The 25,508-nt window shown below is 42.4% G+C and overlaps 2 protein-coding genes across 3 annotated transcripts in view; both read left to right on the plus strand.

Moving 5' to 3' along the window:
* Positions 1 to 6,802, plus strand: part of HSD17B12 (hydroxysteroid 17-beta dehydrogenase 12) — a 73,163-nt gene extending 66,361 nt beyond the window's left edge. Inside the window, exons 10-11 of the mRNA XM_085224594.1 lie at positions 4,599 to 4,748; positions 4,949 to 6,802. Of these exons, the coding sequence (XP_085080720.1) occupies positions 4,599 to 4,748; positions 4,949 to 5,053 (255 nt within the window). The 3' untranslated portion in view covers positions 5,054 to 6,802. The remainder of the gene's footprint in view (positions 1 to 4,598; positions 4,749 to 4,948) is intronic.
* Positions 6,803 to 6,952: 150 nt separating this feature from the next.
* Positions 6,953 to 25,044, plus strand: ALKBH3 (alkB homolog 3, alpha-ketoglutarate dependent dioxygenase). 2 transcript variants are annotated; one of them, XR_014883480.1, is made up of 10 exons: positions 6,953 to 7,102; positions 7,282 to 7,394; positions 8,233 to 8,267; positions 10,189 to 10,236; positions 11,266 to 11,369; positions 12,901 to 12,989; positions 16,189 to 16,398; positions 18,594 to 18,673; positions 22,905 to 23,003; positions 23,534 to 25,044. XR_014883480.1 is itself a non-coding variant. In XM_085224595.1 (9 exons), exons 1-9 carry the CDS (start codon positions 7,033 to 7,035, stop codon positions 23,624 to 23,626), a joined length of 861 nt encoding a protein of 286 aa, XP_085080721.1. In that variant the 5' UTR covers positions 6,953 to 7,032; the 3' UTR covers positions 23,627 to 25,044. The 2 variants fall into 2 exon arrangements, 1 of the variants encoding a protein (XP_085080721.1); XM_085224595.1 differs by lacking the exon at positions 18,594 to 18,673.
* Positions 25,045 to 25,508: the final 464 nt, after the last annotated feature.

Genomic DNA, 25,508 nt, shown 5'->3' on the forward strand with positions numbered 1-25,508 from the left:
CAGATAAGATGGCATTAGCATTGTGCGGGTAGCAAGTTATACCTTGCTGTAGAGCTCTCAAAGCATAACTTTTCAGAGTGCTTGACACTGCAGTAGCATCCTAGGATGTTCCTTCAGCCAAATCGGTTTTCTCTCATCAACAGTGGATGCATAAAAACTTGACACTCTGATCAGATGCACATTCAGTTTACACAGTGGTTTGTGTGCTTTCCTGTCTTGAAACAGATTAAACTAGAGCTGCTTATGTTGTCTTGTCTACTCATTACCTTGTTTACTCAGAAGGCTTTCCAGGCCTTTCCTGTCTTCAGCTCCAGACCCCCCTGCAACAATTTGACTTTAGTGCAAGTTCTTTAGTGTTCTTACTTTTACTCGGTTGTATGTATTACATATTATCCCTCTCTCCTGAGGGATTCAATTTCCATATCGTAGATTTATCTTCATATAACACAGCTGTCCTTCCAGTTGTTTCTTCAGTGCACAATATGGTCCTCTTTCAATCTGTGCTCGGAGTGTCTCAGAATGAAGGAACTGGTAGTGCTGGTTTGCTGTGCTGACCTCTTTGTGAGAGGTCTCACATGGAATGTCTGTAAGAACAATGCCTCACTTGCATGGGGGGAATGTCCTCTCAGTGGGGCTTATGTAATAATATCATAGAGTTCGAGGCAGCCTGGAAAGCATAGCTGCCTGCTTGCTAATATGTATGGTGCCATTACATATGGGTAAAAATGAACATCATGCAGTATCTTTAAACAATAGCCTGCACAGAAGGAAGCTTATCAATGAAACTGAGCTACTGAGTATCTCTGTGTATCATTACTTTCTTAAATAAGCATGTCAGACAGGTGGAGCTCAAGTGGGACGGGTGACATTCTTAGCTGTCTTCTAGACTTGTACTTAAACAATTTTAGATATTAGCAAAGAGTGTGTTTCTGGGATTCTTATTGGATTTGTCTTTGATTCTGGAGATGGGAAGATGCCTTTTGCTAATCCTCTCTTGCTCAGTCATCTAAAATCTACGACAAGATGCAGCTCCTCTTGGTACTTCTTCATCAAATGATAGCAGGTCCTAGCTTGTCTAATTCTAGAACTCGTTGCCCTCAACCCAGATCAGGACATTCAGTTGAATCTTTTATATTTTGAAGTACAAACATCAGGTAGCTCTTTGTTTTGAAAACACCTCGTTCTCCTAATAAAGCATACTGATTCTCTTTTCTACTTTAATAAGATCAGTAAGTCACCTAATAGGATTTCTTTCCTGCTCAAATGTACTTACCGGCACACAGCTTCTGTGGCAATCAAGCTGGGTGTGATTTCCCCCTCCCACCCTTCTATAAGATGTGTGGGTTTTTGCTGCTGCTGAGGGTACCTGCTACTTACAGGCATGCTGAAACGAGCTCTGGCAACACAAGTGGTTCCTGTTGAAGGTATGTCCATCCTTGAAAAGCCTTCCAGAGCAGCCTCTAGGAGTTTGATTCAGATACTGTGTTTCATTTGGGAAAGTCTCTTGTTAAGTTAGGATTTCTGATCTTTATCTTCTGCTGTTTTCACAAGCATAAACGTGCTGATAGTTACATCAGTGTGAGATTATTTAGAGATGAGTGCTTGGAGGAGAAGGAAGCACCTTTGAGATGTGCTACGCCTATCTATGTTGGTAACCAGGCAGTATCATCCTCCCAGATTTTTTTCTAAGTAGTGTTGTTGCTTTAAGAGGAAAATGAAGAAGGAGCTGCTCATTTGTGACTCAGCTTATTACAGAATATCTATGCATACTGAAAAGATGAAGGGGAAAAAAAATACAACCAAAAAAACCTCAGTGGGACATGCTATTCTAAAGGTGTTAAACGCAGTATGAACATGCACAGTATGGGGAGGAACTACTTTCTAGGTTTGGATATAAAAAAGCTATGAAAATATTTTCAGTACCCTATATTATTAACATAAATGAAGATTAAATCTGGCTTTCTGTATCAACAAATATGCTTTTCCTTCAGAAAGCTTGATGGGTGATGGTAAGCAGTAACTTGCTTGTTGGCTAAGAGCGCTGAATGCCAGATAGAATGTCCCTAAATGTAGGCAGTGCTTTGCCTTTCTGGGTTAGGCGAGCCTGATGACCAATAGCTGTCACAGCTTCAATTATTATTATGCTAATTTTATTGCAGTCTGTGTCCTTGTCTTCTCATTCCTAAGCTACTATGAACCACTAATGAATATTACAAGTGCATTCCTGTGAAGATTAGCTGAGGTATCTTCTTGGAGCCATTAGGAAAACTGCTCTCACTTTGGACTGTTTGAAGTTCATTGCTTTGACCTTCAGAAATGTAGTGCTTTAAATTTCAGACTTGTGCTTCCAGTCAGGCTCACTGCATGAAAGGGTTAATTCTGTGTTTGTTTACATGTGTATGGGAGGGGTATGGAACTGTAGCAAAAATCAGGAGTGGGAAGGACTGCAAGGACTTCTCCTGATCATCTTTTGGAAAAATTTCTGCCTGAAAAGTTTCTGCAGACTTCTGAAACTTTCTTTGAGTGTCAGAAAACATTGCTTGGTTCTTTAACCCTTTATTTTACTAACAACTCTTTAAATTCCTGTTAATATCATCATTTTCCATCTAAATTTGTTTACTGTGCATAGCAGAAGTGGAACAGTGAAAACTTTTGTTACCTGCTTTCTTCAACTATATTCGCTGTATTGAAGTGTCAGCTACTGCTGGGGAAACACATGGGAATTCAGATCTTTCTTTTTAAAAGTGAAATAAAACCGTGTAAACAAGCTATTCTGACTTCTTGTTTCTTCATGTCCTTGTAGCATAATTAGAAGAAACTTCTGCTCAGGACCTGAAATCATTCTTGTTGTATCCATGTGATATTGAATACAATTCTGAGGGCTGGTCAGTTTTAATAGATAGATAATAGATTCAATTTAGAAATGTAACAAAAAGTGGACAAAACTTAAACTAGTTTTTGTTTAATATTGTGCTATTACAATATCAGACTCCATTGGTTTATGTACCAAGGTTTTGGTAGCTGGGGGGGCTGCAAGGGTGGCTGCTGTGAGCAGAGCGCAGAAGCTGCCCCATGTGAATTAAGAGCCAGCTCCATCTGGCTCCAAAAGGAACGAGCTGCTGGCCAGAGCTGAGCCATGAGCAATGCTTGTTGTGCCTCTGGGAGAGCAGATTTAAGAAAGGAAAAAAAAAAAAGCTGAGAAACTGCAGTTGGGAAGGAAAAGTGAGAAAATGGAGAGAAACAGTCCTTCAGGCACTGAAGGCAGTGCAGAAGGAGGGCAGGAGGTGCTCCAGGCACAGAGCAGCTGTTCCCTGCAGTCCAAGAGAGGCCCACAGTGGAGCAGGCTGCATCCCAGCCCGTGAGCACTATGTGGAGTAGATCTCCATGTGCAGCCCATGGAGGAGTAGAAGAGGATGAGTGGGAGGAAGGTGTCTTTAGTTTGCAGATTTCACTGCCCTAGTCTGTTAGTAATAGGCAATAAATTATTGGATATCTCCCTAGGATGAATCTGTTCTGCCCATAATAGTAATTGGTCAGCAATCTTGTCCCTACCTCAACCTCGATGCCCTTGTTCTCCTCTTCTTTCTTCAAGGAGATGAAGTGAGGGAGCACTGTGATGGAGCTTAGCTATGTGCATAGGCAAAACCACCACACAGACTGAATAGCTTTCTTGTCAAAGCTTTTGGTGACTTTGAAGTCACCAGTAAAGCAGTGGTGACTGCTTACACTTCTGAAATTCGGGTATCCAAGTTTTTCTCTCTGTTTGAATATGGAATCTTTCAGTATGTCATCTGTATTCTCAGTCCCATTTGTAGAGAGAGGTGCACATTCTTTAAGCTGCTAGCGTAGTACTGCTTCTTCTTTGTGTGGTCGAATTCCTATACAGCTGTGGTTTTAGATCCACTGAGACTTGTTGTTCCTTTCACTCATGTTACACTCTTCAGAGCTGGGGAAGGTGACATTTCTGAGATCACGTGGTCATCGTTCTTTTAAAGACTAAATGTTTTGACACAAGTTTCTGGAGTGTAACTTGCCCAAATATGCTGACTTTAGAGATGATGTTCTTATTTTGAGATGTACTAACTAGCGTAGCAGAAGGGGGAAGATGCTTTTCAGATATCTGCTATAAAGGTGTGCAACTCATGGTGCTCACTGTTGTGGCAAACTGTAGCAAATGCAGGTACTGAATCATTGGTATAGTTACAGGACTGTGCATATCTTTGGGTATCCTGCTCAAAGTGCTGGCAAGGCTCCAATGTTTGTAAGATTGCCAGATCTCTGAGATATTAATACCTGGTTGAACAGCTTTAGTTTGTGGCATTCTGACTGCTTCAGAGGCTTAGGTTGAGAAGTTGAAAGTTAGCATGCGAAAAGCATGGCTTGTGGGCCCATTATGAAGTGTGTCACAGGATAGCTGATTGAAAATGTTGTACTGTACACTGAGAAGTTGTAATCAGAATTAAAAAGAAGATTAGTTTAAGCTAGTTTCTAAATTCAGTATGTAGGTTACCTGATTGCTAATGGTTTTGGTTCCTTACCGAATCTGTAAGTTAATTTTCAAAGTGTTCTGTGCCTATTGTGATCTTTCCTACTTGCAGAGTGTTCTCCCGTATTACGTGGCAACAAAACTGTCCAAAATCCGCAAGCCAACCTTCAGTAAGCCCAGTCCTGAAACATTCGTGCGAGCTGCCATAGGCACGGTAGGCCTGCAGTCCCAGACCAACGGGTGCCTGCCCCATGCCATCATGGTAAGTTACCTTGGGAGGCACAAGGATCTAATATGTTCTATCTGCCTGATAGAAGAGCAGTTCAGAATAGTAAAGAACAAAAATGAATCTTATTTAACTTTTAATCATAATGTTGTAAAGTTTACAAGTGCTGGTAATGGTGGTTTGATTCAGCCTTGTACAGACTGTAAAAACTGAGCCTTTTTTCCTTTGATTTCTAGGCCTGGATCTTCTCTATTCTACCTACACCTGCTGCCAAGAGTTTAGTCATGAAAACAAACAAACAAATACGGGCTCGTTTTTTGAAGAAGCTGAAGGAGAAGTAAATAGTAGGCAGCTAGATCTCGGAAGCCTGGAACTCCTGCAGGTTCCATGCCTGCACCTCAGCACCGTGTAGACCTAATGTTTTAAACATCTGCAGTTGTAAGTGTGCTTTCTAATAAGCAAAACGGTATTGTTTAGAGAATACAGACAAATTCTTGACTTCTAATACTGATTTCAAAATAGGCTTTATTTGTTTATAGGTTTATTGAGTTGGGAAGCGTTCTGGACTAAAATTACGCTGTGCTTTAAGAAATACTTAAACGGACTTGATCAGACGCTGCACTGCTGAAGAACAGCTTGGTTATATAGCATCCATCATATCTGCGTCTTATGACTGTGGGTGACGGGCAGAACAATAGTAGTTCTCTGACATATTCAGAGGTAGGGATGTGTGGGAAGGGAGTATATTTCTTTGAAAAGGAGACCTGGTTCTATTCAGAGTGTAACTTTTCCCAGCTTGGGTTTAGGAAACTTGCAAGGATTCAGCATTGTCATCCCGCTAGCGAGTGCTCCCCTGCCACATGGCCCAGTCAAAGGAACTGGGATGCCATGGGCAGGGAGGAACAGACTGGGGCTATGTCAAAGTCATCTCTCTGTAAAACAAGAGTACCTCCACTTCACACTTCTGTGTTTGCATAGTCTGTGTAACTTAGAAAGGATCACCACTTGGGAAGGATGATTACAAAATGGTCCTTAACCTGATATTTTCAGAAGTCCGCTCATGGATTGGTACTGTCTTGAAATGGATTCTTGCACCAAAACCTGAGCGGTCATTTATGTGAACTTCAAGGGTTCAGTGTGACTTTTGATTATGAATTTGAGGGAAATGGGCCAAAAAAAACCCCAACAAACCCAAATGAGTGTGATTGCTCATCTATAAAGATATATGTAAAATAACATTTCAATAAGTATTTAAATTCTTGCTTCTTGAATATGAAGTCTGCTCTTCAGTTGTATGTAGCTTTGATTTGCAATGTTTTTGAAAGTTCAGTGCCTGCTGTCTGTAATAGGGATGATAGCACGCTGTGGCTAAATGTCCTGTGTTACTTGCTGGTTGCTCTGTAAGAGACTACTGGCACTTTAAATGCAGAGCTCGAAATGAGTTACTTTCCTTTAGCACTGATGGGTACATTCTTTCTGCAGTACATCAGTCCGTCTTTTGGTGACGCCATTCAGTATGTGATTCCTGACTTATTTGCAAATGAGAACCAGTAAACTTCTTTAAACGTGGAACTTTTCTGTTTTCAATGTAATTGATTTGTTCTGTAGAAGTTATCCAACTCCGAGATGAGTCAGAGTACATGAGAGGTCTGCACTGCTGTTGTCTATTACCTGATCTCTAAAGATGTGGTCGTTAACATTCCTTTCTGTAAGTGTGAAATGCATCAGAACTTCCAAGCCAAATTAAAGGGCAAGTGGTACCAGTTTTTTCCGTGGTCAGTGGCTGCAGGTTGGTTTTGGTCCCTGAGGAACAGTTCCAAGCTCTGGTTTTGAAGTGTTGCACTGAGACGCGATTTGGGGCTGACATTCCTATACAGTGAAAAAGACCCAAATACCGATGCAATGGTGCTGATCAGATCTGAGCTGAAGATCCTGTCCCATAGTTCTCTTCATTACTACTTTTTTGAAGCAGCGATGGAGAGGCTGATGGTACCAGTTCTGTATGCCTGGAGGTGGCGTGGAAGCATTGGACTAACCGATCTGTGTGGGTTTTCACTTGGTCAAACAAATAAAATGGCACTCACTCTGAATCTTTGGCGTGTCGGTTTCCTTCTTCAAACGCGTCACTGAAGCAGCGCTATGAGCTCTTAGCTGGAGCTACTCAGTTACGTCCCCGGCCGGCCTCGCCGGGCCGAGCCGCAGCCCTGCAGGCTCCGCTGCAGCCACCAGAGGGGGACAGGAGCTCGGCCACGCGGCTCAGCTCCCGGCTCGGGGAGGAGCCCGGGGAGGAGGGGCCGTGCCGCGCAGGGCCGGCGGCGCCATGGCGGAGAGGCGGCGGCGGGCCCGCGTGCAGGGCGGCTGGGCCGGCGGGGCGGCAGGGCGGCTGGCAGGCAAGGCGGGGCGGCGGCTGGGGCCGGCGGGCAGAGCCGGGGGCGGCGGCCGCGCTGGGGGCCGAGCACCGGAGCCGCTCTTCGGCAGGGCTCCCTTCTGCCGGTGCCCAAAGGAGGGCTCCGCGCTTTCCGTGCGTTGGGGTGCGGTTTCACGGGATCTGTTTTGCCCTTTGTCGCAGCACCGAAGGCTCCTGAGGCCGGCAGCCGTTCCACCGCAGGCGGCGGGCAGGCGTGGGGGAGGAGAGAGCAGCTCCGCTCTCAGAAGCAGTTTGTCTTTGAAAAGCCATCAGAGGTAAAAGTGAAGCAGTTTCAGGCAGAACGTCAAGCTTTCTGAAACCTTCAAAAATAAACGGAAAAACTGCGGGCTTCGAGATTATGGTCTCACATTTGAAAAGAAATGAAAAGCTGAGCTGAGCTGAGCTGAACCTCTGTTGAGATGGTTACCGAGCAGAGTTTGAAATCGTTTGGCCCATCCGTTTGGCTTCAGTCTAGGCAGAAATACCACGAAGTCATCTTGGAGGTGCTCTGGGAGGCTTCTCTTTCTTCAGACAGAGCCCTGGCACCTCCGTGGTGCTGAGTGCTGCCTGCTCGCCGTCAGAACCACCTCGTGTCTCAGCACTGAGCTCAGGAAGAGAAGCATAAATCCCTGGGCAGCCAGAATGCTCATCTAGGCTGGATTGAACGACTGGCCTTTAAGAACAGCCATCCCACGGCACCGTTTAAACTGCTGACTCCTGTGGTCTGATCTGTCTTATGTTGTGCTCTTTCACTATGGCTGAGATTTGTTTGTTTCTCCTCTCCTTGCTCTGTAATTTTACTTCTGAGTGTAAAGCTAAGATTTTTTTAAATCGTAATTCAGTATTGCAGTAATCCAAATAATTATTAATGGATGTCCTTTAAGGGGGTGTTTGGTTGTTAAAATCTGTCTGGAGGGTTGGCTGCATGTGAGGTTTTCGGAGGGGAGAGGTATATTGCAGCTTAGCAGCTGTGCAGTGGTGTGTTTTTCTCACCGGTGCTGTGGTGTTCACCTATCTAGAGTTACCAGAAGTGGCGGTGTGCTTTGTTTGGCTGAGATGTGTCAGGTACACATACGTTTAGTACTCACCCTGTGTTATCTGATTACCTTTCAGGTGGAACGCAGAGTTCCAGAGGCTGGCGTGATAGAGTGAGTATGCAGCGGATTTACCTGCCCTTCCTGCAGCTTTTCTGCCCTGCTCAACAGGGGGAGTTTGCTATAAAAGTGTTCCTTTTCCTCTTATAACATCCATACCTTTGAAAGAAATTTCAGTGTGAAACGTGAACCTTTTTCTCCAGAACTGAGTCAATAGTTAGGAAAATTCACATCTGTCCTAGTAGTTACTGCAGCTTTGGTATAGAATGAAACAGCAGGGGATTCTCGAATAAGAACCACAAACACGTCTGCTTTGGTAAACAGTGTACGTTTTCCTAGAAAACTCCCAGTGTAAACTATATTGGAAATGATGTGCTGGTATATAGGTACGTAGCTGGTATGGCAACTCAAACAGCATTTCCCTTGAAGATTTAGAAAAGTACGTGCTAGTGTCGTAGTGAAGCTAGATTCTCAAGTGGTGTGGGTCACTTTCCCTTTGTGTAAAAATGAGGATCTTTCCAGAGTAGAATTGGTATGAAGTGTAGCAAGGTGTGGTGGTCTACAGTGAAGTTAAAGGTTTTCAAAATTAAATTTGCTTCAGTTTGGTTATGGTGATAGAATTTTCTTAATGAGTAGTTAAGTTCGTCTTAGTGTGAGGCAGGTTACAGATCCAGCTGTTCAGATCCAGCATTTGTAAGCTGAGGGATCCACTTTGGGTATGATGCTTGGTGGGTATCCATGCAGAGCAATTCAGATGAGATGTTCTGCAGAGCCCTCACGCTACTGGTGTGGCAGAGAACAGTTCCATAAGTAGAGCTATTTCTTGAGAGAGGTATTTCTGTCAAGGTTGACAAAAATATTGGTGGAAATAGCAACTGAATTTCCCAGAAGCTCTTAGACGTTGTAACAGTTATTCTCATGATTTAACTTTCCATCTCAATATGATGATACAGCCATATGCTCTTTTATTTTGTCTGTTTGCTAGAAGCAGTAACGCAACCTCTATGTACTAAGCAAATTCAGTGTGTTAAAACATGCAGTGATGATTCACTGACCTTTGATTTGTTGTGCTTTTTATTACAAATTAAGAAATACAGAGGAATCAAAAGTGAGATGGTGTTCTCATTAAGACAGTGTGCTGTAGGTAGTATTGTAAGGTTTACGCTCTGACTGTATGTGCGGTACAGAGGAAATCACAAAATTCTGTTTTTTCAACTTTCTTGAATACAGCACAGTGCAAAACAGGTTGTGATGATCGAGAGAGCTGGTCAACTGTTTTGATAGAGGAGCAGTGCTGGACAGTGATTAACTTATGGGATGTTTTAGGCAAAAAGGGATATAAAGTATGGAGCTAGATTAGTAGAAAAATGAGGTAGTGGCAGAAACAAGCAGCTCATTTGAGAGTAAGTAATACTTCACAGTAGCGTTGCCTGCAACAGAGGAAAGAACTGCTCCACTCCCTGTTCCAGTGGTTAAAATGTTGTTTCCATACATCTGGTTTGATTTCTCCGTGTCTTGCAGACGGATGAATGCTTTGCTATTGGCAGGATGATGGTGTCTGTCTTCTGATTGATACCTGTTTACTTTGCATCTACAGTTGAACTCATACTCTTGGTGTAGCCATAACTGTAAGGATAATGGTTAGAGTACAGTCCTGTTGGTGACTCCTTTCATTTCCTGGTGGGATCCCTCATTTACTTTCCTCTAGAGCTCTAAAATTATATGTTGAGCCTGGACAAGACTGGAAGTGAGGAGCAGGAAGCACGCACAAACTCATTTGTTTCTGCAGCATCCTTTGCTGCCTCGTTCTGATCACCCCTTCAGAACACTTTTGCTTCCCTTAGTAACACAAACCTTCTTGCTGTTTTTTGAAGAAAGCTCTCCTAGCACGGGCTTACAGCAGTTACAGTCTGTGCTGTTCGGTGTGAGATCTCTTCTTGTTGGTCTGATGGCTCGCTCTTTTCTGTACCCCCAGCAAACCCGGTGTGTATGAGCTCAGCAAAGGACCAACAGGTGTTTCTAGGTAAGTGGAGAACACGCCTTTGGAAACCCGCTCTGTGCTTCTATTGAACCACGAGGTGTTGAGGCAGCTCTCTGCAATCTGGTCTTTGCGTACTTCTGGCTGTAGGAGGCGCACGTTGCCCTTCTATGAATCGTCTGCTCGGAGCACCTCCGGAAGCGATTTGCTTATCAAGCAGCAGACACTCGCGTAGTTCTGAGCGGCACCGAAGAGAAGAATGAACCTCTAACTTCTGCTGCATAGTACATCTAGTGCTCTTGGACGAAATGTATCTGTTTGTTTCATGTTCCAAAGTTAATGCTGCAAATTTGGATTGGTACTGTGTCTCAGCGAGGGCACGGATAAATAGTACACAGCCAGTACTGTTATTCTGTCATTGGAGTTTATATTTTCCTATGCTGTTGTTGGATCACATACACCTATCAAAAGTCAATAATTAGACTTTTATATCTGTTTTTAACAACTTTTGTCTCTCCTTGTCTTCTTGTGGTGTCTCTAGAGCGATGCATGCTGATAAGAGTTAACCCCTCACAAGCAGCACTCCTCTGCAGCCAAACACAGTGGCCAGAGATTTTGAATTCTGTTAGTACGGTCAAAATATACATAAATGTAAAAATAGGGGAAGTTAAATGCTCTCACGCTCTTGTGCTTGCAAGAGAAAGGATAGAGTTACAGTAGTGATAAAGGGCTATTGTATTCTAAGTGCTATGGACATGGTGAATAAAGGGGAATTACTATCTGTGTTGATGGTAGTACCATAATTGGAGATGTCTAATTTATCGAGTGTGGTAAGAATGCTGTTCTTTGCTCAGCATATGGCTGACTGTGGCTTATTGTCATCATGTTTTGTAGGTTTGAAAAACAATTAGACATATTTGGTTAGAGGAAGATCCAGCAGGAGCTCTTGCTGACTTCTCTGCTTGTGTTATAGGCATTCTTACCTTCTTTGGGAATCCTGTAAATTAGAATATTTTATCAAAGCATATATAGAAGCCTTTATTCCTTTGTTCTTTTATATGTGTTCTTCCTTAGGATTCATTTGGTTCCTGGCTTCATTGACTCGGAACAGGCAGACTGGATGTTTGAACAACTCCTCCAAGACATACCATGGGGTCAGAGAACTCACACCAGGCAGGGTAAGGTGTGTAGCTTGACTTTTCATTTCCATGCCATTTCTGCACCAAAATCCACACATTGTGTGTTTTTAATTTTATGTATTGCCTTTGCACATTGCCTTCCAGGTCTTCAGTGGGTACCTGAAGTGTACTGCCTTATTTTTTAGATCTACATCACCATGTTCCTATTCACAATTATATCAGATCTTTTCAAATTGAAGAAAAAGTAGAGGTGCCTTTCTGTCTTAAAACCATAAAGGATTTTCTTTTCTGTGCTGTCTCCAGCTCTTTCTCCTGTTCTTTTTTTCCTTTAAGTCTGTACTCCGTTTCTTCTTACCATCTCCCAGTAGTGATGTGAAAACTGTGTTCTTTGCGTTCTGTCACCAATGATATTTTTTTCCACTTTCACTCAAAATTCCAGCAGAGCACATTTGTTTTCCCTTGTCTTTGACTTTTAGTAGCAGTACTCGGTAAGTAAGAGTCTGCTATTCTGGATTTGTTCACTAAGGGGCACCTGTTTTATCTGGATTTCTCTTTCCAATCAGGAATGGACATAAAAGAATATATTGGGATAATTACTGATCATGACTAGAAAATATCTTCAATGTCTGTGTTTATTAGCTTACAGTAATAAAGGTACTGTATAACGGAGAATGCCAGCCATCAGACATGAGAAATGGCTACCAAAGTAGACTTTTCAAAACCTGAAAATACCTGGCATTTATATTACACCAAGGAATGCATGTGCATTTAACAAAAACGTGGCAGCTTGTCCAGCTTTGCTGCTTCCTGCTTCTGTAAAATCCCACTGAAGGTGCAGTCCTTTCCACTTTGTGCTTCCCTGTGGCTATACATTGCAACTGAGGTCTGTGTATTGGGTCCTGGAACTGGGAGAATCCAAAGCAAGCTATGATTGTAAGTGAAATTTCAGTGTAATTTTATCTTTAATTTCACAGAATCACAGGATGGCCCAGGTTGGAAAGGACCTCAAGGATCATGAATCTCCAACCCCCCTGCCACATGCAGGGCCACCAACCTCCCCATTTAATACTAGACCAGGCTGCCCAGGCCCTATCCAACCTGGCCTTGAACATCTCTAGAGTCAGGGCATTCACAGGCCCTCTTTGGGCAGCCTGTTCCAGCACCTCACCACTCTCATAGTAAAGAACTTCCCCCTGACATCCAACCTAAATCTTCCCTCTGTCAACCTAAAACCATTTCCCCTTGTCCTGCTGTTATCTACTATCTAATTTGTCCAGTTGTTGCCCTGTCTGGCATAGGAATGAGAAAATTGATGTGGTTCCAAGATTTTTGCAAGATGATCCCCTTTGCATGGGATCAAAAATGTAGCACAAGGCCTGCTCTTGAGTAATACTCCTTCTCTTGGGTTCATTATGTAAAGCTGAGGGATTTCTAAGGGGTGGCTTTTAAACTTGAGGAGGGTGGACAGTCATTCCTTTTTGATGAAGCTTCTGTGGCAGAATTGCATCTTTCTATTTTCAAGGCCTCTGATAGAGCAACTCAGAAAGCCTTCCTGTTTTTCTTTTTTCAGAAGGATCTTTTGAGGAGCCACGGCTTACCTCCTGGTATGGGGAACTTCCCTACACTTACTCCAGGATAACAATGCAGCCAAACCCACATGTATGTATCTGTGCACAGTTTCCTTTTACTGTTGTCTGCAAAATAAAAACACTGCAGATATGTGGAGTCAAACAATCCCTGCTGTCTTCTTTTTATCCAGAACATCTATCAGAATTTGTGATCAGCATCAGCCTGTAGTGGAATGTGGACAACTATGTAAAATAAGTGTTATGAGTGAACTGGTTGAGAGAAACATGATAGAGTGACTAAAAGTTGGGAGAAGGAAATGATTGCTCTGGTTTAATTCATAGTTTGAGGTTTGGGTTGCTATGTAGCTTTGGACAAAACTCTTAACTGTTCTGTGTGACTTACTCTATGCATCATAACGTTGAAGACTGTAGCATACATGTGGCATGTGGCATACTGAGTTTACAGCATATGCAGTCATACTGAGTTTTTCACCGTAAAGATGTGATAATATCAACTGCTGAAATATTTGCATTTAGAAACACTTCAATTCAATACAGCGGAAATGAGAATGTAGATATGTTGTTGACTCCTGTGTGAACGTTATGAAATTCAGCACATCATGTGCTTGCTCAGCAGCTTCAGGTTGTTCATAATTTCCCATGCTATTTTGGAATGGTCAGAAACCTTCCAAGTTGATGTTCTGTTCCTATTCAGTTACTCTCTCCGGCTTCCAGCATGTTGTCCTATCAGCTTATTTCTTGGTATTGCTTTGCTTCAGAGTTCCAAGACAGTAGTCTGTTGTGTTCTGAACCATAAATTGTGACTGTTGAAGGCTGTATGGCATGCAAAAAGTGTCCCGAGTTCCAGAACTGCTGCTGGGGGGAACATTTCCCCAGTAAAGCTCAGTTTGAGGGCAGGAAAGTGTTACTTAACAAGATGAGTTATGAAGATTTTGTAGTCTCATAAATTCCATAATTGGAAGCCTGTGGAATTTGTGGTGGGATAACAGGCATTTTTTTGCTTACTCACTGCATATTATTTTAATTGGACTCTTCTAGAAGCAGAATGACTTTAGGGCTTTGAAGTGCATTAACAAAATCATTCTGTATGCTAATGATTTAAATCTAGTTCAGAGTTGCCTGTTGTGGAAGCTGTTGCTGCTTAGAGGTTAGGTAGAGCCCACGTGCCCTGAAGTTCACTGTTTCAGTCTCGCTTATCTGAAGCTGAGAATTAGCACTCACTGGAACACTGATTAGTTTTTTTTTTTATCCTGGAGATGCAAAGACCAAATAACTCATACATGCTGACCTAGTCTTTTATCCCTGAATCATTCTCCTTTTTACTGGGAAAAGGAAAGTGATGTGCACCAGCAAATTTACTTAACTGGCTACCAGTCCTGCCTCTGTCTGGAAGCTGCCCATGGGAACTGCCCATAGATAGATAAGTGGCTAGACTGCATGTGGTCACTCTGACGTCTTACTCAGCTTTGTAGGTGGAAGTTCCTGCAGCCTGAAGAAGCTGTGGATGAGCACTGCCTGTACCTGTGGAATAGCATTTATGGCACAGAAATATCCTGAGTGAAAGCAAATGTAATTTGATATGCAGCTTGGCCAAAGCCAGTTACCTGCCTTGATCTTTTGGTCCAAAGGAGTAGTTTTGTGCCCCTCCTTTTTTGTTTGGTAAGACTGAGTGTGATGGCAGCACTGCTAAGTATGATGCAGTGCTAGTGCTTAAGTGAATTTTGGTATTTGGGAACAATTCTTTATAAGCAGAGATGTAGTTAGAGAAGCAGTAATGTTTCATAATAGCGTGACTTCCACAGCTGCTGGTTTATAGTGAAGTTTCCACTGTATTGTAAAACTGACTATATAACATTTTCACCCATACCACTTTTGTGGTAGGAATTGAAGGAACCCAGTGCGGTGGGTCACTAAAAAGTGCTTTCAATAATTCTCATTGCTTTCTTCTGTCATTGCATTGCATGTTCACTACATACTGCAGTTCTTGAGATCCAGTGGTTTTCCTTCAGGCAACCCAACCAAGTACAAGCTGTAGCATTTTTAACATCTGCTACTGATTTCCCTATGTATCTCATAGCTACAAAGCATGTTCAAGTATAGTTAATTATTCATAGGATGCTTAGTCACTGTAGAGGTGACTAAGCTAGAAAAACCCCAAACTGAAAGATGACATGTTGAAGGTTCCTGGAGTGTAGCCAATAAGTTAAAAACCCCAAATGTGGGGGAGTATGTAAGGAAAGTGGTTCATACCTGATTATTTGAGGTTGGTACTGGGAATTAATTCTTGCTGCCTGTTCTTCCTCCTTCCAGTGTTCACTCAGAGGTTTGGAGTCAGTTCGTTGTCCTCTCTTGATCTGCTTATGTAATGGGCAAAGATTCTGGCCTACATTGCTTTGAGCCTTTTTTACTTTTAGCTTATATCGTGCTTAAAAGCACTCTGACAGATGAAAGCCATGATGTAAGTTTATAACATTGAGTAATGATTCACTGGGCTGAGTTGTAATGGAATGTGCATAGCTGCCATAGGCTATGGGCACAGTAAGATATCAGCAAAGGAAAGGCTGAAATTCAGGGCCCGTGATACTCATTTTGTGAACCACTGAAAAGTTACAGTGCTGAAGTCAAAACCCCAACAGAAGATGAGCTGGGCTCAGCAAGCAGTGCCAATAGACCTGGGAACAGAGGGCTGTGCCGTGCCAGTGTTTGGCCAACTGTTGTCTCTGGATCTGTGTCAGCTGCGGGGAGCTGAGTGTCATTTAGTCACCAAGTCCAACTTTTTCCTTTTTTCTAGCAGAGGCTAAGTCAGTCAGATGCTGTCAGACTCATATGTTAAACTATTCTGACTTGGACAAGAGATTTAAAAAGAGAGGTATGCATGGGAGAGGTTGTATAGCTTTTGTTTTAGTTCAGAACAGTTACTGTTTGCTCGTGGTCAGATCAAACAAGTTTTACTTTGTTGACTTTCTCACCTTTCAGTTAATTGAGGCGGCTGCCAACATCAGTGTGAAAAGCAGACTGGCTTCATATTTTTGATTTAGTATTGAGTCATAGGGTAACATAAGCATGTCTTGCAGAAAGCTCATTCCTCAGCTTTGCTAAAATTTCAGTGAGGTTTGTGCAGGGGCTTTTGTTCAGTTTCAAGTTTATTGTGGTGAAAGTGCAGTGTGTTTTGTTTCTTATCCAAGAGTAGTTTTCCTTTTGTGTCTAATGCTATTGTTTGCTGGTCTGCTTTCATTGTATTTATCTTACTTCTCCTGTGCTGATTGCAGTGGCATCCTGTGCTGACCATGCTAAAGGAGCACATAGAGGAGTTCACTGGCCATACCTTCAACTCCCTTCTCTGCAACCTGTACCGAAATGAGAAGGATAGTGTGGACTGGCACAGTGATGATGAGCCATCACTGGGAAAAAATCCCATCATTGCCTCGCTCAGCTTTGGTGCCACCCGGATCTTTGAGATGAGGAAGAAACCCTCCCCTGTGAGTATACTCAACAGTGTCATATCTTCAGTACTTTCCCTCTGTTTATATAATTTAGTAACTAGAAACATTTAGTAACGTTAGTAATTAGTGAAAACGCGTTCATAAAGTTCTGTGGAGTAAGTATGGGATGCAAAAAGTCCATCGCATGGAATGTGACATTTTCAAGGTGGGAATGGAATGGCTCTGAAATAATGCACAGCAGTGTAATTGCAGCCTGGGTACTGCTTTGCCATAAGCAGGTCCTTTCCCATTCCTTGTCATCAGTAATGTTAGGAGGGTGCTTTCACTGTGTAAATGAACCATAGATTTGATACCATTTTGTTAAACTCCTGTAAGCATTGTGTAATTCATAGTATTTGTGGGATGCAGAGTAGCTCTGACTGCTCTTGTAAGTAAAAATCCCCTTTGCATTGTTTGCATTCTGACTTGTGTGTGGTCAGTTTGGGAGACAGTGAACAGCAGGAAGGAACTGCTCATTTCTTTCCCCTAAGATTCCAAACTCTGGTATCACACTTCACAGAATAAACAGGGATCATTACTTGGATGGGAAGCATGTGTGGAACATCCTCTCAGGGGTTAGTTGCTGATTCTGTAAGGGTTACTTTTTCTAGATAAAATGCTTTGTTACAGGCCAGCTTCACACTCCAATTCTGCAATACGTGTTGATTGAAGTAAAGGAAACACACATTACTTGTTGAGAACCCGAGCAAGTAGAACCCTACTTGCTTCAGATGTCTTTTCTGCATGTCTTCTTTTATGTGGCAGTATGCTTGCAATGAGCTTTGGTTAGAATAATTATTATTTTTTAAAAATATGTGTACGTAGTCTGGGAAGCACTTTGGATCTTAGGGAAGAAGTTAGCTGACTGCTTATGTCATTATTAATTCTGAATAAACTAGTTCAGAAAGCAGAGATGGAGATGATCAATGCATAAGAAAACTGTGCACTGAGGTACTGAAATCTGCCTCATGGCTCACCCAGCTGAGCAGAACAGATCAGAATTTCAATTGGAAAACTAAATTACTTGTATTTTTCACCAGTTCTCTAGTTTGTAGATCCCGTATTGTCTGAAAGGTGTTTAATCCAATGATCCTTGAGCAGGAGATCACATAACCAGTGCGTTGTGTCACTGGGCATAGCATGAGGAAGTGTCTTGGATGCTGCGATGCTAACAAAATGGCAGCTGGCAGGTTCATTCTTCTGGGAAGGTGTAAATGGTGCTTGAGTTCGTTTCTAGATTGCGTGTGTTCCCTTTCAATGGATCAGAATCTAAGCCACCTAGATTTCAGTATAAACTCTGCAATTTCTGCTTAAAAACTAGGCGCAGTTGTTAGGCAAGATGTCTATTTGTTTCATTTTCTATTTTTTCAAAAGACATCCACTATGAGTAAAGGGGGAATTCAATTTATGCCACTCTTAATTGACCAGCTTCTTTGGTCTGTAATACGTACCTTTTTCCTTTCTTCTTCCTGAGCTGGATCATTTTCCATACATGTATCCATCAGGTCTCTTCATTTTTTTTTCTTTCGTGTCTCTGATGTACTCTCTCTGACTAGCTCAGACTTGTTATATATGAAGTATTCCTTTTGCAATTGTGACATACCTGTTTCTAAAGTAAGATGCCCACGTGAAGAGTGATGTTTGAGCACGTTGCTATTAGCTGTATATCCTGTGCCTAAGGGAATTTGTACTTAAATTATATGTCATGTTACGTATTCTTTGTGCGTTCCAAAAGCCTGCAATTTTCTGAGCATCCTATGGCATGAGGTGCTCTGCCAAGTGGGAGTTGCTAGAGTCTCTGATGGAAATTACCACCTTTCAGGCTGTACCAGCAAAGAAGTAATTTTTGTGCTCTATTGTAATATAGCATTCTCACTTTCATTAAAAGAAAGTTAAAGTTGATTGCGGACAATTGAAGTTCGATCATTGCTTCGTTCAAAAGCAAATTATATGAGTAGGGATTTAGTCTAGGGAAGGGTGAATCTGCACTAGCAGTCATTGCAGGCATTTCAGGCTCTCATCTGTCTTGAAATCTGCCATTATTTGTACATCAGATTTTCTGGAGGCAGTCTCCTCTGGGGAGGCAAAGAGGAAGTAATTCCTTTTTGTCCCCATATTAGAACTCTTTGAGGGCCAGCATTCTAGTAATATTGATCTTAGCATTTCAAAGGCCATCATTTCTCTCTGTTCAGATAAGTGCTTTTAAGTATTCTGAGATGGAAGACATCATGAAAATACAAGGTGAGAAGTACTGCGGTAGAATCTCGCTGTGGTAAGTGACGCTGGAAAAAGAGTAAAAGCAATTGCCTGTTGTGTGATTGTGTACCAGGTACAAAACAGCATGTACCAGAAGTCAGTAACACCTTGTATTGCCATTGGGGAACAACAGAGCAGGGCCTTTGGAGACTGCTTTGTATTAGAGTGCATCTGTACAAGCATATTTCATCCTGAAACATCGATGGACTTATTAGAGAATGAAAACCTATTTCCCTAAGTCACCTATGGAAAAGACAAATCACGGTGTTTGTTTGAGGTTGGTTGTTTTGTATTTGCTGTTATTGCGTGTTTGTGTGAGATTTTTACATGTGCACTGTAGAGATTTGATGGAGTTTACATAGGCCACTCTGAAGCTGCCACAAAAGGAAATCTTTATGTCCTTTGAGGTGGAGTGGAAGGGAAAGGGGGAGCTATTTAGCTTCAGGTATTATTATTTTCTATTTGAAAATGATTCCAGAGTGAGGTTAAGGAAAGGTCCAGTCCTCTGTTTTTTTCCTTTTTGGTGACTGCTGTACTGGATGAATAAGTGCTCACCATGTAATAGGTGGGGAAGGAGTGCAGAGAGGCATGCAGAGCCTGCCTGTATCCGCATCACCTCCTTTCTGAGTAAGCAGAAGATAATTCCTACTCAGATTTCAGCCCAGCACATGTAGAAGGAGAAAAGCCTCATCTGTTTTTTGGAAGCAAATGTCTCACTAGAGTTGCTACAGGGACTCTTCATGGAAATTAACACAATGTCAGAAACTGTTTATCATTACCCACTGGAGTTTTTTAAGCATTCTTTCTCTAAAATACAGCCCTTTCTGTTCGTTTGGACCGTTTCACTATTGCTCATCACTGCTCAATTCAGGCAGTGCCAGGGGTACCCGATTAGGTCCTTCTGGGAAGCATGAGAGGTTTCAGCCAAAGGCACTACATGATGCTCCAGCAGCCCCCTGTGCCCACAGCTGAGGGCACGGAGGCCTGGGCTGAGTCACTGCCGGCTGTGGGCCTTGGTAACCACGGCAACTGGTGGGTGCTGGGTACTGGAGGGAGTTCTGTGCTTGTAAGGTAACAGCGGGGTGTTTGTGGCATTCTGAGAACCTGCCTTCACATGGGTCTGTCCTTCACGCGAAACGCTAAGATAAAGTCTTGCTGCCCTTGCGTAGCTGTTCTAGTGGAAGTCAGCTACTTTAGTGAACAGCAGAAAAATAACCCTTGGCGTCCTCGCAGCCCTCATTGAAGACTGACATGGGAGAGTACGGAGCGCAGTAGAAACCAAGGTTTGGATTAGGATGGGTGGATTGGCAGGAAGGAGACTTGTGGGCAAGGGCAGCTGTAGAGGAGGTGCCTTTCTCTGCTGGCACTGGCAGGGCTGGAGCAGCTATAGACAAGTAGAGAGGAAGAGGCAATTACTTCAGGCTGCCGCAATTGCAGAAAGCGAGGTCAGCAGCAGGAGTTTAAAGATAGTCCTGTGTAGGAGGGCAGGGGGATTACATGAGGAAACAGCAATAGCACTGATACTCTGTCTCACTGAATCCACAAAAGAGCTGCATTGAGGACGTCATCAAGGTGGTGAGAATAAACAGGCAAAAATGCAAAATGATTGATACGTAGATCGCTCTGAAAGTAATGCCTTCTGTTTGTTTCCATGGAAACTACAACAGATACAAAAAGCGTAACAACACCGATAAAATCTCAGCTACAAAACACTGTTTTTCAACAGTCACCACCATTAGCTGTGCATTTTCATCAGCAATGAGCAACGAACGCTCATAATGGTGATGCACCAGCAGAGGTGGCCCACTGTCACCACTGCTGAAATGCACCACGCACTGCCTCGCTGTGCTCACATCCACTGTTTGGTCTTCAGAAATGTTCAGGAATCATCAGTGAGTGCCTATGGGTGCCATGTTTTCCACAAGGAGGAATTCAGTGGCACACCTTTGCTTCGTACACAATGCCATTCTGTCAGACTGCCCCTCTGCTGCCATCTGTCACACGGTAGCAAAATGTAATGGGATATTGGTGGGAAGGTTCAGCCTCTGCTGCAATCCACCTCTGACATCATGGGCCAACATAATAATATGAGAGGCATTACTTTCAGAGCGCCCTCATAGATGAGCCCAGTTTGTTGTGGAGATACAAATGGAGCTTCCACAATTGGTGGTAGAGGAGGAAACTGGAAAAGAGGGATGGGAATCTGAAATATAAAAAATTTGAAGTTTGTAAGGATAATTATCATGCTCAAGATAATAAGAAAAGCAGAAGTCCAGGAGCCAGCACTCTGGCTTACAGATCTTTTCTCTATCTTACCTTTTTGATTTTGTAATTGCTGCTTTTACATATTGGTTTTTCTAAGCCAAAAGAATGTTTTCTCCTGAATTTTAATCTTAAAAGATTAATTTTAATTATGATCAGCAGACAAGAGACTTAAAAATAAGTCCACTGTTGTCCTTCCACAAAGTGAAATGGTGCAATCCTGTGAAACAAAAAAGCAGCCATGCAATGGTATTTCACTGCTTTTCATCAGCAGTCATGTTTATGATATCTGTTCTTGAAATTCTTTCCTTGTTTCCCCAGATGTTTAAGGGAAAAAAAAAAAAAAAAGGCATTGTGCAGTACTTCTAATAGAGTGAGATAAATGCCTAATAATTCCAGAAGCTCGAAAATATATTTTGCAAATGGACGTTGTCCTTCTGAAAAAGAAACTACTACAAGTGGTTCTCAGTGCCCTCATCACTCCCTGATGTTGGAGGTTTAATGAGCGTAACTAACTGCTGGAATAGCCTCAGGCCTGCGGGTATCACCAAGAAAGGCACAAACATGGAGCTGCCAGCCAGCACTGCCCCTTGCACCAGCAGTAGTGAATAACCACGTTCTGTCACACTGAGTTTAACTTCCAGTCCTAGGCATGAACAGGAAGTTGCAAAATCAGTTATGTCAAACGATGCTTTTTGTTACTGGGATTTGAGTTTACCTCAATCAAGGTTTTTTTGCATGAAGAAAAAACTGATTTGATGGTCTGTTTGGAAAAAAAGCCCGTGTTTCTGCTTCCAGAGATGGAGTAGTGCACAAATTTTCCCCTCCCTCTCCCTGTATTTTGAAAGCAATTTTCTATCTGAAACCTCTGAATTCCTCATTTCAGAGAGTTGCTTTCCACTCTTCCTAAGCAGCTTTCTAAATTGGCAGCAGACATCTACCATGTGCCGACTGTGTACTTAGATTCTGTATTGGGGGAAAAATAGTGCTTTTTCTACTGAGTACTTTAATACAAAGGAGTAATTAAAGTGCCAGAAGTAAGTAGACAAGATGCTGAATAGAAGTTGCTTAAGGTTTGTAGCAGATTTTTGCAACTGTTGAAGGCTAATACCAGAAAATATGAGAAGAGTACATGGAGTGCTGTACCTGCCCATGTGGCATTCTGGGAGACAGTTGGTGTCAGGCACAGTGTGGTTTCATGAGGAAGTAACTGTGGTGATTGACTAAGACAAGTGTGTTAGTGTAATTGGCTCCCCTGAGTGATGTGCCAACGACACTGTGTTGGTTTGATGCAAAATTGCAAGTGAGGAGTTCCTATTCTGAATGATGTCATGTGTGTCAGACCAAGGCTGAGGTGCTGCTTCATTTAGTTCATGCTTTAGAACTGTCGTATGTCATCTGAGAGCTCAGTAGAAGTCTTGCGATTGATGGATGTCTTCTAGTTCAGCAGTCTGTTTTGCTTAATGATAATGAAGTTTTAAGGAACTTGATTTACAAACTACTACAGGAAAAGGATTTTTTTAATAGGAAAGAAATCTTCATGTAGCAGACAGCACCATACCAACAGGTACCGTCTGGAATGAGAGACGGGACCAATTCAGAATAAAAGAAGGATGTTCATATTTGATGAAGTAGTTAACCATTGGCATCGCCATTATGGTTGCAGAATGTTTCCACACAGAACTGTTTAATTCATGTGGATGTCTATAAAAGAGCACAGTCTCTCTCCAGGATTTTGCACTGGATGTAGGAAGCAGTTGTTGAACTGTGCTGTACAGACAGTGAGATGTAATATGGCTTTCTTTCATCCTTAAAATGCTCGCCTCCTGAACTCTCTATGAAATATGGTTGCAGAGAAGATTAGTTAGACTTCCTGATCCTGTAAGAGCTTCCTTTCTTCCTCCCATGTCCCTGTTTTTTAAGCTCTGCTACGGAGGTCTGGTTTTCTGCCAAATGCTACTTCAGTGTCCACTGTTTCTTTTTAGGAAGATAATGGAGACTATACTTATGTAGAGAGACTAAGAATCCCGCTTGATCATGGGACTCTGCTGATGATGGAAGGAGCTACCCAGGAGGACTGGCAGGTAAGAATTCACTGGCGCTGCTTATTGCACTTTACTTCCAGTGCAGTTCTCTAAATACGTGCAAAACATTCCTGTAAAGATAATGGAATGTATGTTTTCTACTGGAACAGATATTTCAGTATATGCTAATATTACTTCAGAATTTCAAAGCACCCCCCAGAAAAGTTATGGGTTTTTATTCAGCTGCTAAGTGATAATAAGAACTGTCTCCCATGTTGATGTTCATTGCAGGTCCTCAGTGAAAGTTACAGCCTGCAGCTGAAAGAGTAAAATCAGTTTAGGAACTTAGAATATAAAAAAGAAAGGCAGTTTAGTTTAACAAGCCCACAGTAATCCACAAAGACCTTTTTTTTCTTTTTTCCTCAGTGGCTCTAAGTAGTCCGAATGTGGACATCTTGTCTTACTGGAATCTATAGAAAGATAAATAAAAAGCCATCACAGAATATTAAAATCCTTTATATTGATTTACCTGTATTTTAGAAGCACAAGCTCACGGATGTTTGTTTGTTTTTCCATAATGCTGCTCACAGCATCGAGTACCCAAGGAGTACCATTCCAGAAATGCACGTATCAACTTGACCTTTAGGATCATTTATCCGGAACCTGATGGAGCTTGGAAGTGAAGAGGCACTTTGGGCATTGTTGAATATGAATCGCAGGAGGTCAAGAGCCTCAGATTCAAAAGAAGCCTCCAGGAAGGAGTTCTGAGAAATGTCTGATGGGGAAGAGAACTGATGTCATGAAGATCTTCGACAATCAGAAGTTACCTGTTATGCAAGCTGTGCTGTTTTGTTTTCAGAAGTGGTGTGCTTTCAGGTGATGTTAAATCATACACTTGGTTTGCAAAAGAATAATTATTCTTAAAAGAACATGGAAGCTCTGAGAGGTACTGACCAGAGCAGTCAGCAGCTCAGAATTGGCTCTAGGTTGCTGTACCAGAGTTTGCCTGGCCTACCTGTTGTTAGGAGCCAGTAAGCTGTGATTGCTTACCTCGATGTTAAGCCAGGTACACTGTGTGCATGGTTCTTGCTGCAGCTGAATGGAACCCGCTGCACTGAACTAGAACATTGGTTTGGTGTGTCTTCATTCTGTTTCAAGTAGAATCCAAGCACGAGTAAATACTTAATGCTGTGTAACATATTAGAAAACCTCTTCAATGCAAGAGTAAGTTGGTGTTAGAAAGATGTCTGTCTTCTCTTAACCAACATTTTCTGTAGTTTAAATTTGTTACTTAACAGGAGTGGTCAGATTGTCAATATTCAGTTATGCCCAAATGTTAAGGTGTCGATGACCTACAGGACAGGCTGTTGAGCTCTTTAATTCCTGTGCATCAGCTAAATTTATTAACTTCTTTATCTAAATTACCAAACAGCTTTAGAGATAGCTTATTCTTCTAAAAGGAATGAATGTTGTTAGAAAACCTTCTTCGTTATCTAATAATAATAACCTTCTTCATCCCAGTTCCTACAGAAATATGTTTTTGGAAATATATTTTCAATTTGATGTTAATTCCTTCAATTTGAATCTAAGTTCTAGGCTCTGTGATGCATGTCTTGAGAACGAGCATTGAAGCAGGTGGCCATTTCCTTTAATGTTTGTTTTGTTCAGGTAACTGATATTTTGTTTATTATCCCATATGCATGCCCAGTTCTGGCAGTTCTTAGAGTGTTTTCCCTTAACCAAGGAGCTCTGCAGACTTCTCCAGGTATTCTGACAAGGCAACATTTTAGCATCTGTCAGCTCAGACAAGCTACATTTGTTCACACTGTGTTACCTGTAGTCATGCTGCTTGAGCGAGTAGGAGGCGGGGACTACTGGGAGCCTTTAAATCCCCAAACTTCAGCCTATGGAAATGGCAATTGGTTTTAATTCAATGAAGCCCTGGTGCGTGACTGATGGCAGGGCTGTGCTGAGGAAAAACAGTTTTTTGCTTACTTTCTTAGCCTCAATTTACAGTGTTAGCAAATTGTAGTTTAGTTTATTTGCTCTGAGCTGTGAGAAGACAAAGATTTACCCCAAAATAAAACAATTTACAAGAGAATTGCTGCATTCCATATTTATCTCCTGGGGTGATGTCGTTTTATTGCTGCTGTCCCCTCTGTGCTGCTCTCTTTCCACACCAGTGGCAGTGGGAAGAAGGCGTGTGTTGTCCTTCCTCCCCTGTCCTGCAAGGGGAACAGTTGGCATAGAGGTCAGGTTTCTTCACGCCAGATGGGGTGTTGGGTGTTGTGGGTCCTTCCTTCCTCCCCCCCACCTCCTCCCAAAATGTCCCCTAGCCAGGTGGCAGCAGATTGCAGCCTCCTGCCTGCCGGAACAGCAGGAAATGGCTTAGAGCAGAGGAGATTTCAGCCCACATCTCCTCAGGAGGTCTTTCTGCAGGGACATTTTCTTTGTGGAGATTTGTTCCTTAATGCTGCGAGCACTCTTGTGGTTCTCAACGTGAACATGTGCAGAAGTAGCATTTAAAAGATTCCTGCTTCTGCTGTTGTTTTGTGATACCAAAAG

The sequence above is a fragment of the Meleagris gallopavo genome, chromosome 5, assembly GCF_905368555.1.
Source record: "Meleagris gallopavo chromosome 5, MGAL_WU_HG_1.1, whole genome shotgun sequence".
Lineage (NCBI taxonomy): Eukaryota > Metazoa > Chordata > Aves > Galliformes > Phasianidae > Meleagris > Meleagris gallopavo.